This window comes from Petromyzon marinus, unplaced genomic scaffold (genome assembly GCF_048934315.1).
Source record: "Petromyzon marinus isolate PM22_M1 ecotype Great Lakes invasive population unplaced genomic scaffold, UKy_Petmar_22M1.pri1.0 PM_Scaffold_17, whole genome shotgun sequence".
NCBI classification, from domain to species: Eukaryota; Metazoa; Chordata; class Hyperoartia; order Petromyzontiformes; family Petromyzontidae; genus Petromyzon; species Petromyzon marinus.
The window spans coordinates 161,610-177,417 of record NW_027423135.1 but is presented as its reverse complement, the minus strand read 5'-3'; the positions used below and the strand labels follow the sequence as shown (position 1 = coordinate 177,417).

General features: G+C 51.6%; 1 protein-coding gene across 4 annotated transcripts in view; it reads right to left on the bottom strand.

Moving 5' to 3' along the window:
• LOC116956797 (phospholipid scramblase 1-like) overlaps nt 1-15,808 on the bottom strand; it is a 58,967-nt gene that overhangs the window by 7,902 nt on the left and 35,257 nt on the right. For all 4 annotated transcript variants that reach the window (XM_076063713.1, XM_076063714.1, XM_076063715.1 and 1 more), the window contains 3 exons: nt 12,186-12,228; nt 5,975-6,195; nt 2,068-2,229 (listed from right to left, as the gene is read on the bottom strand). In XM_076063713.1, the coding sequence (XP_075919828.1) occupies nt 2,068-2,229; nt 5,975-6,195; nt 12,186-12,228 (426 nt within the window). The remainder of the gene's footprint in view (nt 1-2,067; nt 2,230-5,974; nt 6,196-12,185; nt 12,229-15,808) is intronic.

The following is a 15,808-nucleotide window of genomic DNA, read 5'->3' as shown; positions in this document are numbered from 1 at the left end:
GGGAACAATAAAATAATAAAAATATAAAACAATAAAATTATTATTCTTGGTTCTTTCGGTACCGCGTTAGAAGGGAAACAATAAAATAATAAAAATATAAAAAAATAAAATTATTATTCTTGGTTCTTTCGGTAAAGTCACCACCACGTTAGAAGGGAAACAATAAAATAATAAAAATATAAAACAATAAAATTATTATTCTTGGTTCTTTCGGTAAAGTCACCACCACGTTAGAAGGGGAACAATAAAATAATAAAAATATAAAACAATAAAATTATTATTCTTGGTTCTTTCGGTAAAGTCACCACCACGTTAGAAGGGAAACAATAAAGTAATAAAAATATAAAACAATAAAATTATTATTCTTGGTTCTTTCGGTAAAGTCACCACCACGTTAGAAGGGAAACAATAAAGTAATAAAAATATAAAACAATAAAATTATTATTCTTGGTTCTTTCGGTAAAGTCACCACCACGTTAGAAGGGGAACAATAAAATAATAAAAATATAAAACAATAAAATTATTATTCTTGGTTCTTTCGGTTATTGTCACCACCACGTTAGAAGGGGAACAATAAAATAATAAAAATATAAAACAATAAATTATTATTCTTGGTTCTTTCGGTAAAGTCACCGCCGCGTTAGAAGGGGAACAATAAAATAATAATATAAAACAATAAAATTATTATTCTTGGTTCTTTCGGTAAAGTCACCACCGCGTTAGAAGGGAAACAATAAAATAATAAACATATAAAACAATAAAATTCTCAACGACGTTTCGACTGCAACACGAGCAATCATCATCAGGTGTGAAAACCACGGCAAGAGAATTTGAAAAAAGTGGCGGTTATTTTTTTAACGCTCTCCGTGGTGCTAACGTAAAAAAAAACGCCACTTTTTTCAAATTTTCTTGCTGTGGTTATCACACCCGATGATGATTGCTTGTGTTGCAGTCGAAACGCCGTGAGAATTTTATCGTTTCATATTTTTCTTATTTTATTGTTTCCCCTTCTACGTGGTGGCGACTTTACCGAAAGAACCGAGAATGTGAATCGCCATGTAGAAGGGAAACAATAAAATAAAAAATAAAAATTGTATTATTATTTTTTTGTATTTTTTATTATTATTAAAACATATAAAAAAATTATTTTGGCTTATTTTATTGTTTCCCTTCTACGTGACATTACCGAAAGAACCAAGAATAACTGTGAACATATTCTTGGTTCTTTCGGCAAAGTCACCACGTAGAAGGGGAAACAATAAAATAAAAATAAGAATATTATTTTTTATTATTTTTTATTATATTATTATTAAAACATATAAAAATATATTTTGCCTTATTTTATTGTTTCCCCTCTACGTGGCTTTACCGAAAGAACCAAGAAAAACCGTGAACATATTCTTGGTTCTTTCGGCAAAGTCACCACGCAGAAGGGGAAACAATGAAAATTATAAAAGCACAAAATGATAAAAAAAATCTCGCGACGTTTCGACTGCAACGCAAGCAATCATCATCAGGTGTGAAACAGTTACATTTTACTTGGCCAACAACATCCTTCCCAACGGCTGTGTTAGTTCCTGCAAGTGACGGGTGAACAGCGGCATCTGAAAATCTACCCGGACTTTCAGCGGCGTAGCGGGACGCACGCTGCTTTGCTCTGAATCCATCCCTCCCCCCCCCACCCCAGAAACAGTAAAACGTGCGGTTATCGGGGAAAGCCGAGCCGGGCGAGCGGTTGTCGGGAAACGTGCGGTTATCGGGGAGCAAGCCGGGCGAGCGGTTGTCGGGAAACGCGCGGTTATCGGGGAGAGCCGAGCGGAGCCGGGCGAGCGGTTGTCGGGAAACGCGCGGTTATCGGGGAGAGCCCGAGCGGAGCCGGGCGAGCGGTTGTCGGGAAACGCGCGGTTATCGGGGAGCGAGCCGTGCGAGCGGTTGTCGGGAAACGCGCGGTTATCGGGGAGCGAGCCGGGCGAGCGGTTGTCGGGAAACGCGCGGTTATCGGGGAGCGAGCAAGTGGTTGTCGGGAAACGCGCGGTTATCGGGGAGCGAGCCAAGCCGAGCGAGCACCTTGAAATTGACGTCGGTGCAGCAGCGGCAGGGGATGCAGGGCCCTTTGATCTTGAGCACCTCCTCGCGCTCCGCGTTGAGCACGGAGAAGATGGGCAGGCAAATGTGCCACTTCTGGACGATGTAGCCGATGGGAGTGCCCGGCGGGGACTGCACCTCGATCTGACGCGGCGGCGACAGCAGAGGAAGTGACTCTTTCTCTCTCTCTCTCTTTCTCTCTCTCTCTCTCCCTCTCTCTTCTCTTTACCTGGCTGATAAGCCAGCCCCCTCTCTCCGGCTCACCGGAAATCGAGGTAGTTAACATCTCAGAGCCACCGTGATGATGATGATGATGAGAGAGAGAGAGAGAAAGAGAGACACACAGGCAAACTCCAAATATGCAGCAGCAGCAGCAGACATCGTCAGGGTCGGGATGGATCCCACGACCTCCTGCACACCAGGCGAGGGAGTTGACATCTCCTAGCCACCTTGGCACCCATGGTGGTGAGATGTTAAAGGCAAAGGCCCCCCCCCCCGTGTAGCCTTCGGTGGAATGCCGGGGCAAGTGCCGTCGAAGGGAAACGTGTACGCTGTGGGAATCTGGATGGCTAGGCTGGCTATTATGGCTAGGCTGGCTATTATGGCTAGGATGGCTAGGATGGCTATTATGGCTAGAATGGCTAGGATGGCTATTATGGTTAGGCTGGCTATTATGGTTAGGCTGGCTATTATGGCTAGGATGGCTATTATAGCTAGGCTGGCTATTATGGCTAGAATGGCTATTATGGCTAGGATGGCTATTATGGTTAGGCTGGCTATTATGGCTATTATGGCTATTATGGTTAGGATGGCTATTATGGCTAGGATGGCTATTATGGTTAGGATGGCTATTATGGCTAGGATGGCTATTATAGCTAGGCTGGCTATTATGGCTAGAATGGCTATTATGGTTAGGCTGGCTATTATGGCTATTATGGCTAGGATGGCTATTATGGTTAGGCTGGCTATTATGGCTATTATGGCTAGAATGGCTATTATGGCTAGGATGGCTATTATGGTTAGGCTGGCTATTATGGCTATTATGGCTAGGATGGCTATTATGGCTAGGATGGCTATTATGGCTAGGCTGGCTATTATGGCTATTATGGTTAGGATGGCTATTATGGCTAGGATGGCTATTATGGCTAGGATGGCTATTATGGTTAGGCTGGCTATTATGGCTATTATGGCTAGGATGGCTATTATGGCTAGGATGGCTATTATGGCTAGGATAGCTATTATGGTTAGGCTGGCTATTATGGCTATTATGGTTAGGATGGCTATTATGGCTAAGATGGCTATTATGGTTAGGCTGGCTATTATGGCTATTATGGCTAGAATGGCTAGGATGGCTATTATGGTTAGGCTGGCTATTATGGTTAGGATGGCTATTATGGCTAGGATGGCTATTATGGCTAGGATGGCTATTATGGCTAGAATGGCTATTATGGCTAGGATGGCTATTATGGTTAGGCTGGCTATTATGGCTATTATGGCTATTATGGTTAGGATGGCTATTATGGCTAAGATGGCTATTATGGTTAGGATGGCTATTATGGCTAGGATGGCTATTATAGCTAGGCTGGCTATTATGGCAAGAATGGCTATTATGGTTAGGCTGGCTATTATGGCTATTATGGCTAGGATGGCTATTATGGTTAGGCTGGCTATTATGGCTATTATGGCTAGAATGGCTATTATGGCTAGGATGGCTATTATGGTTAGGCTGGCTATTATGGCTATTATGGCTAGGATGGCTATTATGGCTAGGATGGCTATTATGGCTAGGCTGGCTATTATGGCTATTATGGTTAGGATGGCTATTATGGCTAGGATGGCTATTATGGTTAGGCTGGCTATTATGGCTATTATGGCTAGGATGGCTATTATGGCTAGGATGGCTATTATGGCTAGGATAGCTATTATGGTTAGGCTGGCTATTATGGCTATTATGGTTAGGGTGGCTATTATGGCTAGGATGGCTATTATGGTTAGGCTGGCTATTATGGCTATTATGGCTAGGATGGCTATTATGGCTAGGATGGCTATTATGGTTAGGCTGGCTATTATGGCTAGGATGGCTATTATGGCTAGGATGGCTATTATGGTTAGGCTGGCTATTATGGCTAGGATGGCTATTATGGTTAGGCTGGCTATTATGGCTAGAATGGCTATTATGGCTAGGATGGCTATTATGGCTAGGTTGGCTATTATGGCTAGGATGGCTATTATGGCTAAGATGGCTATTATGGCTAGGATGGCTATTATGGCTAGGATGGCTATTATGGCTAGGCTGGCTATTATGGCTATTATGGCTAGGATGGCTATTACGGCTAGGATGGCTATTATGGTTAGGCTGGCTATTATGGCTATTATGGCTAGGATGGCTATTATGGCTAGGATGGCTCTTATGGCTAGGCTGGCTATTATGGCTAGGCTGGCTATTATGGCTAGGCTGGCTATTATGGCTAGGCTGGCTATTATGGCTAGGATGGCTAGGATGGCTATTATGGCTAGGATGGCTGGGATGACTAGAATGGCTAGAATGACTATTATGGCTAGGATGGCTATTATGGCTAGGATGGCTGGGATAACTAGAATGGCTAGAATGACTATTATGGCTAGGATGGCTAGGATGGCTATTATGGCTAGGCTGGCTATTATGGCTAGGCTGGCTATTATGGCTAGGATGGCTGGGATGGCTAGGATGGCTAGGATGGCTATTATAGCTAGGCTGGCTATTATGGCTAGGCTGGCTATTATGGCTATTATGGCTGGGATGACTGGGATGACTAGGCTGGCTGGGATGACTAGGCTGGCTGGGATGACTAGGCTGGCTGGGATGACTAGGCTGGCTGGGCTGGCTGGGCTGGCTGGGATGACTAGGCTGGCTGGGATGACTAGGCTGGCTGGGATGACTAGGCTGGCTGGGATGACTAGGCTGGCTGGGATGACTAGGCTGGCTGGGCTGGCTGGGCTGGCTGGGCTGGCTGGGATGACTAGGCTGGCTGGGATGACTAGGCTGGCTGGGATGACTAGGCTGGCTGGGATGACTAGGCTGGCTGGGCTGGCTGGGCTGGCTGGGATGACTAGGCTGGCTGGGATGACTAGGCTGGCTGGGATGACTAGGCTGACTGGGATGACTAGGCTGGCTGGGATGACTAGGCTGGCTGGGATGACTAGGCTGGCTGGGATGACTAGGCTGGCTGGGCTGGCTGGGCTGGCTGGGATGACTAGGCTGGCTGGGATGACTAGGCTGGCTGGGATGACTAGGCTGGCTGGGATGACTAGGCTGGTTGGGATGACTAGGCTGGCTGGGATGACTAGGCTGGCTGGGATGACTAGGCTGGCTGGGATGACTAGGCTGGCTGGGATGACTAGGCTGGCTGGGGTGACTAGGCTGGCTGGGATGACTAGGCTGGCTGGGATGACTAGGCTAGCTGGGATGACTAGGCTGGCTGGGATGACTAGGCTGGCTGGGATGACTAGGCTGGCTGGGATGACTAGGCTAGCTGGGATGACTAGGCTGGCTGGGATGACTAGGCTGGCTGGGATGACTAGGCTGGCTGGGCTGGCTGGGCTGGCTGGGATGACTAGGCTGGCTGGGATGACTAGGCTGGCTGGGATGACTAGGCTGGCTGGGATGACTAGGCTGGCTGGGATGACTAGGCTGGCTGGGATGACTAGGCTGGCTGGGATGACTAGGCTGGCTGGGATGACTAGGCTGGCTGGGATGACTAGGCTGGCTGGGCTGGCTGGGCTGGCTGGCCAGGCTGGCTGGCCCATTCCTCCATTCTCCCATCCCTCACCCCCCATCTCCCCCTCCCATCACTCCTCCCATCAACACCTCTCACCCCACCACCACCACCACGCCCCTCCACGATCTCACCTCCTGCAGGCAACAGGGGCAGCAGCAGCTGCCGCATCGTAGCGGGCGGTGCAGGTGCAGCACCTCCTGCCCGGCGTTGTCCGTCACCTGGATCTCGAACGGACGCAGGGGCCCGCAGCACTGGCGGGTACAGCAGTCAGTGCGCTCTGCCGCAAAGTAAACCTGCTGGCCCACACTGTTCTTCACCACGTAGCGGTTGTTCGTCTCGAAGCCCAGGATGGCTGTCGTGCGGGGAGGGGGAGGGGAGGGGGGGGGGAGGAGGGGGGGAGGGGGAGAGGGGGGAGGGGGGGGGAGAGGGGGAGGGGGAGAGGGGGAGAGGGGAGGAGGAGAGGAGGAGGAGGAGAGGAGGAGGGGGAGAGGAGGAGGGGGGAGGAGGAGGGGTGGAAGAGGAAGAGGGAGGAGGAGGAGGAAGAGGGGAGGAGGAGGGGGGGAGGAGAGGGTGAGGAGGAGGAAGGAAGGGGAGGGGGGAGGAGGAGGGGGGAGGAGGGGGCAGCGTTTCGGGGAGAGATTTGGGGGTGGAGTTTGTGGAGGGGGGAGGGGTTTGGGGTGGGGTTTGTGGAGGGGGGAGGGGTTTGTGGAGGGGTTTTGGGGTGGGGTTTGTGGAAGGGGGAGGGGTTTGGGGGAAGGTTGAGCCATCGTCAGGCTTCATCAGCTGTCAGTCATCTACAGCCTTCAGCCATCATCATTCAGCCTTCAGCCATCATCATTCAGCCTTCAGCCATCATCATTCAGCCTTCAGCCATCGTCAGCCATCATCATTCAGCCTTCAGCCATCGTCAGCCATCGTCATCAGCCTTCAGCCTTCATCATTCAGCCTTCAGCCATCGTCGTCAGCCTTCAGCCATCGTCATTCAGCCTTCAGCCATCGTCATTCAGCCTTCAGCCATCATCATTCAACCTTCAGCCATCGTCAGCCTTCAGCCATCGTCATTCAGCCTTCAGCCATCATCATTCAGCCTTCAGCCATCGTCATCAGCCTTCAGCCATCGTCATCAGCCTTCAGCCATCGTCATTCAGCCTTCAGCCATCATCGTCAGCCTTCAGCCATCGTCGTCAGCCTTCAGCCATCGTCATTCAGCCTTCAGCCATCATCATTCAGCCTTCAGCCATCGTCATCAGCCTTCAGCCATCGTCATCAGCCTTCAGCCATCGTCATTCAACCTTCAGCCATCATCGTCAGCCTTCAGCCATCGTCATTCAGCCTTCAGCCATCATCATCAGCCTTCAGCCATCATCGTCAGCCTTCAGCCATCATCATTCAGCCTTCAGCCATCGTCATCAGCCTTCAGCCATCATCATTCAGCCTTCAGCCATCGTCAGCCTTCAGCCATCGTCATTCAGCCTTCAGCCATCATCATCAGCCTTCAGCCATCATCGTCAGCCTTCAGCCATCATCATTCAGCCTTCAGCCATCGTCATCAGCCTTCAGCCATCATCATTCAGCCTTCAGCCATCGTCATCAGCCTTCAGCCATCATCATTCAGCCTTCAGCCATCGTCATTCAGCCTTCAGCCATCATCGTCAGCCTTCAGCCATCATCATTCAGCCTTCAGCCATCGTCATTCAGCCTTCAGCCATCATCATTCAGCCTTCAGCCATCATCATTCAGCCTTCAGCCATCGTCATCAGCCTTCAGCCATCATCATTCAGCCTTCAGCCATCGTCATTCAGCCTTCAGCCATCATCATTCAGCCTTCAGCCATCATCATTCAGCCTTCAGCCATCGTCATTCAGCCTTCAGCCATCGTCATCAGCCTTCAGCCATCATCATTCAGCCTTCAGCCATCGTCAGCCTTCAGCCATCATCATTCAGCCTTCAGCCATCATCATTCAGCCTTCAGCCATCGTCATCAGCCTTCAGCCATCATCATTCAGCCTTCAGCCATCGTCATTCAGCCTTCAGCCATCATCATTCAGCCTTCAGCCATCATCATTCAGCCTTCAGCCATCGTCATTCAGCCTTCAGCCATCGTCAGCCTTCAGCCATCGTCATTCAGCCTTCAGCCTTCATCATTCAGCCTTCAACCATCATCATTCAGCCTTCAGCCTTCATCATTCAGCCTTCAGCCATCGTCGTCAGCCTTCAGCCATCGTCGTCAGCCTTCAGCCATCATCATTCAGCCTTCAGCCTTCATCATTCAGCCTTCAGCCATCATCGTCAGCCTTCAGCCATCATCGTCAGCCTTCAGCCATCGTCATTCAGCCTTCAGCCATCGTCATTCAGCCTTCAGCCATCATCATTCAGCCTTCAGCCATCATCGTCAGCCTTCAGCCATCATCGTCAGCCTTCAGCCATCATCATTCAGCCTTCAGCCATCGTCATTCAGCCTTCAGCCATCGTCATCAGCCTTCAGCCATCGTCATTCAGCCTTCAGCCATCGTCGTCAGCCTTCAGCCATCGTCATCAGCCATCGTCATTCAGCCTTCAGCCATCATCATTCAGCCTTCAGCCATCGTCATTCAGCCTTCAGCCATCATCGTCAGCCTTCAGCCATCGTCATTCAGCCTTCAGCCATCATCATTCAGCCTTCAGCCATCGTCATCAGCCTTCAGCCATCATCATTCAGCCTTCAGCCATCATCATTCAGCCTTCAGCCATCGTCATTCAGCCTTCAGCCATCATCGTCAGCCTTCAGCCATCGTCATTCAGCCTTCAGCCATCGTCGTCAGCCTTCAGCCATCATCATCAGCCTTCAGCCATCGTCATTCAGCCTTCAGCCATCATCGTCAGCCTTCAGCCATCGTCATTCAGCCTTCAGCCATCGTCGTCAGCCTTCAGCCATCGTCATTCAGCCTTCAGCCATCATCATTCAGCCTTCAGCCATCATCGTCAGCCTTCAGCCATCATCATCAGCCTTCAGCCATCATCATTCAGCCTTCAGCCATCGTCATTCAGCCGTCAGCCATCGTCATTCAGCCTTCAGCCATCGTCATTCAGCCTTCAGCCATCGTCATTCAGCTGTCAGCCATCGTCATTCAGCCTTCAGCCATCGTCATTCAGCCTTCAGCCATCATCATTCAGCCTTCAGCCATCATCATTCAGCCTTCAGCCATCATCATTCAGCCTTCAGCCATCGTCATTCAGCCTTCAGCCATCGTCATTCAGCCTTCAGCCATCGTCATTCAGCCTTCAGCCATCGTCATTCAGCTGTCAGCCATCGTCATTCAGCCTTCAGCCATCATCATTCAGCCTTCAGCCATCATCATTCAGCCTTCAGCCATCGTCATTCAGCCTTCAGCCATCATCATTCAGCTGTCAGCCATCGTCATTCAGCCTTCAGCCATCGTCATTCAGCCTTCAGCCATCATCATTCAGCCTTCAGCCATCATCATTCAGCCTTCAGCCATCATCATTCAGCCTTCAGCCATCATCATTCAGCCTTCAGCCATCATCATTCAGCCTTCAGCCATCATCGTCAGCCTTCAGCCATCATCATTCAGCCTTCAGCCATCATCGTCAGCCTTCAGCCATCATCATTCAGCCTTCAGCCATCATCATTCAGCCTTCAGCCATCATCGTCAGCCTTCAGCCATCATCATTCAGCCTTCAGCCATCGTCATTCAGCCGTCAGCCATCGTCATTCAGCCTTCAGCCATCATCATTCAGCCTTCAGCCATCGTCATTCAGCCTTCAGCCATCGTCATTCAGCCTTCAGCCATCATCATTCAGCCTTCAGCCATCGTCATTCAGCCTTCAGCCATCGTCATTCAGCCTTCAGCCATCGTCATTCAGCCTTCAGCCATCGTCATCAGCCTTCAGCCATCGTCGTTCAGCCTTCAGCCATCGTCATTCAGCCTTCAGCCATCATCATTCAGCCTTCAGCCATCGTCATTCAGCCTTCAGCCATCGTCGTCAGCCTTCAGCCATCGTCATTCAGCCTTCAGCCATCATCATTCAGCCTTCAGCCTTCATCATTCAGCCTTCAGCCATCGTCATTCAGCCTTCAGCCATCATCATTCAGCCTTCAGCCATCATCATTCAGCCTTCAGCCATCATCATTCAGCCTTCAGCCATCATCATTCAGCCTTCAGCCATCATCGTCAGCCTTCAGCCATCGTCATTCAGCCTTCAGCCATCGTCATTCAGCCTTCAGCCATCGTCATTCAGCCTTCAGCCATCATCATTCAGCCTTCAGCCATCATCGTCAGCCTTCAGCCATCATCATTCAGCCTTCAGCCATCGTCATTCAGCCTTCAGCCATCATCATTCAGCCTTCAGCCATCATCATTCAGCCTTCAGCCATCATCATTCAGCCTTCAGCCATCGTCATTCAGCCTTCAGCCATCATCATTCAGCCTTCAGCCATCATCATTCAGCCTTCAGCCATCATCATTCAGCCTTCAGCCATCATCGTCAGCCTTCAGCCATCGTCATTCAGCCTTCAGCCATCGTCATTCAGCCTTCAGCCATCGTCATTCAGCCTTCAGCCATCATCGTCAGCCTTCAGCCATCATCGTCAGCCTTCAGCCATCGTCGTCAGCCTTCAGCCATCGTCATTCAGCCTTCAGCCATCGTCATTCAGCCTTCAGCCATCATCGTCAGCCTTTAGCCATCGTCATTCAGCCTTCAGCCATCATCGTCAGCCTTCAGCCTTCATCATTCAGCCTTCAGCCATCGTCATTCAGCCTTCAGCCATCATCATTCAGCCTTCAGCCATCATCATTCAGCCTTCAGCCATCATCATTCAGCCTTCAGCCATCGTCATCAGCCTTCAGCCATCGTCATTCAGCCTTCAGCCATCGTCGTCAGCCTTCAGCCATCATCATTCAGCCTTCAGCCATCGTCATCAGCCTTCAGCCATCATCGTCAGCCTTCAGCCTTCATCATTCAGCCTTCAGCCATCGTCATCAGCCTTCAGCCATCGTCATTCAGCCTTCAGCCATCGTCGTCAGCCTTCAGCCATCATCATTCAGCCTTCAGCCATCGTCAGCCTTCAGCCTTCAGCCATCGTCACCCTTCAGCCTTCAGCCATCGTCAGCCTTCAGCCTTCAGCCATCGTCATTCAGCCTTCAGCCATCGTCAGCCTTCAGCCTTCAGCCATCGTCATTCAGCCTTCAGCCATCGTCAGCCTTCAGCCTTCAGCCATCGTCAGCCTTCAGCCTTCAGCCATCATCATTCAGCCTTCAGCCATCGTCATCAGCCTTCAGCCATCGTCATTCAGCCTTCAGCCATCGTCGTCAGCCTTCAGCCATCATCATTCAGCCTTCAGCCATCGTCATCAGCCTTCAGCCATCATCGTCAGCCTTCAGCCTTCATCATTCAGCCTTCAGCCATCGTCATCAGCCTTCAGCCATCGTCATTCAGCCTTCAGCCATCGTCGTCAGCCTTCAGCCATCATCATTCAGCCTTCAGCCATCGTCAGCCTTCAGCCTTCAGCCATCGTCACCCTTCAGCCTTCAGCCATCGTCAGCCTTCAGCCTTCAGCCATCGTCATTCAGCCTTCAGCCATCGTCAGCCTTCAGCCTTCAGCCATCGTCATCAGCCTTCAGCCATCGTCAGCCTTCAGCCTTCAGCCATCATCGTCAGCCTTCAGCCTTCAGCCATCGTCAGCCTTCAGCCTTCAGCCATCATCATTCAGCCTTCAGCCATCGTCATCAGCCTTCAGCCATCGTCATTCAGCCTTCAGCCATCGTCGTCAGCCTTCAGCCATCATCATTCAGCCTTCAGCCATCGTCATCAGCCTTCAGCCATCATCGTCAGCCTTCAGCCTTCATCATTCAGCCTTCAGCCATCGTCATCAGCCTTCAGCCATCGTCATTCAGCCTTCAGCCATCGTCGTCAGCCTTCAGCCATCATCATTCAGCCTTCAGCCATCGTCAGCCTTCAGCCTTCAGCCATCGTCACCCTTCAGCCTTCAGCCATCGTCAGCCTTCAGCCTTCAGCCATCGTCATTCAGCCTTCAGCCATCGTCAGCCTTCAGCCTTCAGCCATCGTCATCAGCCTTCAGCCATCGTCAGCCTTCAGCCTTCAGCCATCATCGTCAGCCTTCAGCGAGAGGCGCTGCCGTCGCTGTGTTGGCGGCATTCCGTGGCAGTTGGGGGGGTGTGGCCAGGCAGTTGGGGGGGTGTGGCAGTTGGGGGGGTGTGGCGGTTGGGGGGGGTGTGGCAGTTGGGGGGGGTGTGGCAGTTGGGGGGGGTGTGGCAGTTGGGGGGGGTGTGGCAGTTGGGGGGTGTGGCGAGGTGGTAGGTGGGGGGGGGTCTCTCCGCTCACCTTCCAGCAGCTCCACCTGCTGGTGGACCAGCACCTGGTCGATCTGCACGCGTGACAAAGACAAAGGTCCCCCGTGTAGCCTTGGCAATTCAGTCGGGGGCAAGTGCTGTTAGCGCTGTGGCACACGAGGGGGTGGGTGGCTACCAGCACCACGCCCGGCCGCCTTTGTCTCCCGAAGTGGCGATGTTTACACATTACACCAGGTACTAATTTGAGGCTGAGTCGACCTAGGGGAGGCCCAAAACCCGTTTAGATAATCGTCACCGCCAGTGTTGGCCGGGAGCGGGAATTGAACTTGGGTGGCTAGGGTCGTAGCGCAGCGTAGCGCTAACCACTACACTACCACTCCCCACACACACACAGTACAGACACACACCCCTACAGACACACACACGCACCTACAGACACACCTACAGACACACACACATCTACAGACACACACACCTACAGACACACACACACACCTACAGACACACACCTACAGACACACACACACACACCTACAGACACACACCTACAGACACACACACCTACAGACACACACACACACCTACACACACACCTACAGACACACACACACCTACAGACAAAAAGACAAAGATCCCCCATATAGCCTTAACAGACTGTAGGGGCAAGTGCTGTTAGCGAGCAACTATGAAGGCCGGAACGGTACACGAAAGGGTGGGTGGCCAGCACCACGCCCGACCGCCTTTGTCTCCCAAGTAGCAATGTTTACACACCGCACCAGGTACTCATTTGAGGCTGAGTCGACCTAGGGGAGGCCCGGGACCGGTTCAGATAATCGTCACTGGTGTTGGCCGTGAGCGGGAATCGAACCCGGGTCGCCAGGTTCATAGCGCAGCGCGCTAACCGCTACACTACCGCTCCCCCCAAACCTACAAACACACACCTACAGACATACCTACAGACACACCTACAGACACACACACCTACACCTACACACACCTACACCTACACACACCTACACCTACAGACACACACCTACAGACACACACCTACAGACACACACACACCTACAGACACACACCTACACACACACACCTACAAACACACACCTACAGACACACACCTACAGACACACACACACACACCTACAGACACACACACACACCTACACACACACCTACAGACACACACCTACACACACACACACCTACAGACACACCTACAGACACACACACACCTACACCTACATACACCTACACACACCTACACCTACACACACCTACACCTACACACACACACCTACAGACACACACCTACAGACACACACACCTACAGACACACACCTACACACACACACCTACACACACACACCTACAAACACACACCTACAGACACACACCTACAGACACACACACACCTACAGACACACACACACCTACACACACACACCTACAGACACACACCTACACACACACACCTACAGACACACCTACAGACACGCACACCTACAGACACGCACACCTACAGACACACCTACAGACACACACACACCTACAGACACACCTACAGACACACACACACCTACAGACACACACACACCTACAGACACACACCTACACACACTTACACCTACACACACACACCTACACACACACACCTACAGACACACACCTACACACACTTACACCTACACACACACACCTACAGACACACACCTACAGACACACACGCTCGTGCCAATGCAAATATTGCCCACGCGCGTTGCCAGACAGCTGCGTATTGCGCAAACGGAGTCCGCCCTGAATCATCGTGGGCACGGCTGTTTACACTCGGGGTGAGGGTTCCATCCCGACCCTGACGACGCCTGCTGCTGCATGTTTGGAGTCTGCGTCTCTCTCTCATCATCATCACGGTGGCTAGGAGATGTTGACTACCTCGCCTGGTCTGCAGGAGGTCGTGGGTTCCATCCCGACCCTGACACCTGCTGTGTAGGTGGAGTTTGCTTGTCTCTCTCATCATCATCATCATCACGGTGGCTAGGAGATGTTGACTACCTCGCCTGGTTTACAGGAGGTCGTGGGTTCCATCCCGACCCTGACGACGCCTGCTGCTGTAGATTTGGAGTCTGCGCGTCTCTCTCTCTCTCATTATCATCACGGTGGCTAGGAGATGTTGACTACCTCGCCTCGTTCACAGGAGGTCGTGGGTTCGATCCCGACCCTGACGACGCCTGCTGCTGTATATTTGGAGTCTGCGTCTCTCTCTCTCATCATCATCATCACGGTGGCTATGAGATGTTGACTACCTCGCCTGGTGTACAGGAGGTCGTGGGTTCCATCCCGACCCTGACGACTCCTGCTGCTGCATGTTTGGAGTCTGTGTCTCTCTCTCATCATCTTCATCATCATGGTGGCTAGGAGATGTTGACTACCTCGCCTGGTCTACAGGAGGTCGTGGGTTCAATCCCGGCCCTGACGATGCCTGCTGCTGTAGATTTGGAGTCTGTGTCTGTCTCTCATCATCATCATCATCGTCACGGTGGCTAGGAGATGTTGACTACCTCGCCTGGTGTGCAGGAGGTCGTGGGTTCAATCCCGACCCTGACGACGCCTGCTGCTGTATATTTGGAGTCTGCGTCTCTCTCTCATCATCATCACGGTGGCTATGAGATGTTGACTACCTCGCCTCGTTCACAGGAGGTCGTGGGTTCCAAACCGACCCTGACGACGCCTGCTGCTGCTGTAACATTTGGAGTCTGTGTGTCTCTCTCTCTCTCTCTCGTCACCATCATCATCATCATCTCATCATCATCAGCTCAGTTGATGATGATGATGACGATGATGATGCAGCGAGCACGTGTGGCCAAAAGGGTCGCTTCGGAGGCGAAGCGCTAGCTACGCTTAGCTCAGTGGGATCCTCCACCTGCGTCACCTGCCACGTGCACCGTGCCTGGTGCGCCAGTGCCGAACTCCGTTGGCGCCGTGCTCAGCCCAGCAGTGCCCATCAGCGGTGCCGCCGGGGGAATGACACTCAAACCGTGGGTCTCTGTGTGGTAAACTGGACTCCCGTGGTAAACTGGACTCCCGTGGTAAACTGGAGCTCCATGGTAAAGTGGACCCCCCGTGGTAAAGTGGACCCCCAGTGGTAAACTGGACTTCCGTAATAAACTGGACTCCCGTGGTAAACTGGACCCCCCTGGTAAACTGGATTCCCATGGTAAACTGGACTGCCGTGGTAAATTGGATCCCCATGGTAAAGTGGACCCCCCCTGGTAAACTGGACTCCCATGGTAAACTTGGACTGCCGTGGTAAACTGGACTCCCATGGTAAATTGGATCACCATGGTAAACTGGACTCCCGTGGTAAACTGGAGCTCCATGGTAAAGTGGACCCCCATGGTAAACTGGACTCCCGTTGTAAACTGGACCCCCATGGTAAACTGGATCCCAGCGGTAAACTGAATCCCAACGGTAAACTGGACTCCCACGGTAAAGTGGACCCCCCGTGGTAAACTGGATCCCCATGGTAAACTGGACCCCCGTGGTAAACTGGACCCCCGTGGTAAACTGGATCCCAACGGTAAACTGGACTCCCCTGGTAAACTGGCCCCCAGTGGTAAACTGGACTCCCAAACATCAAGTCGAGCCACTTTTTGC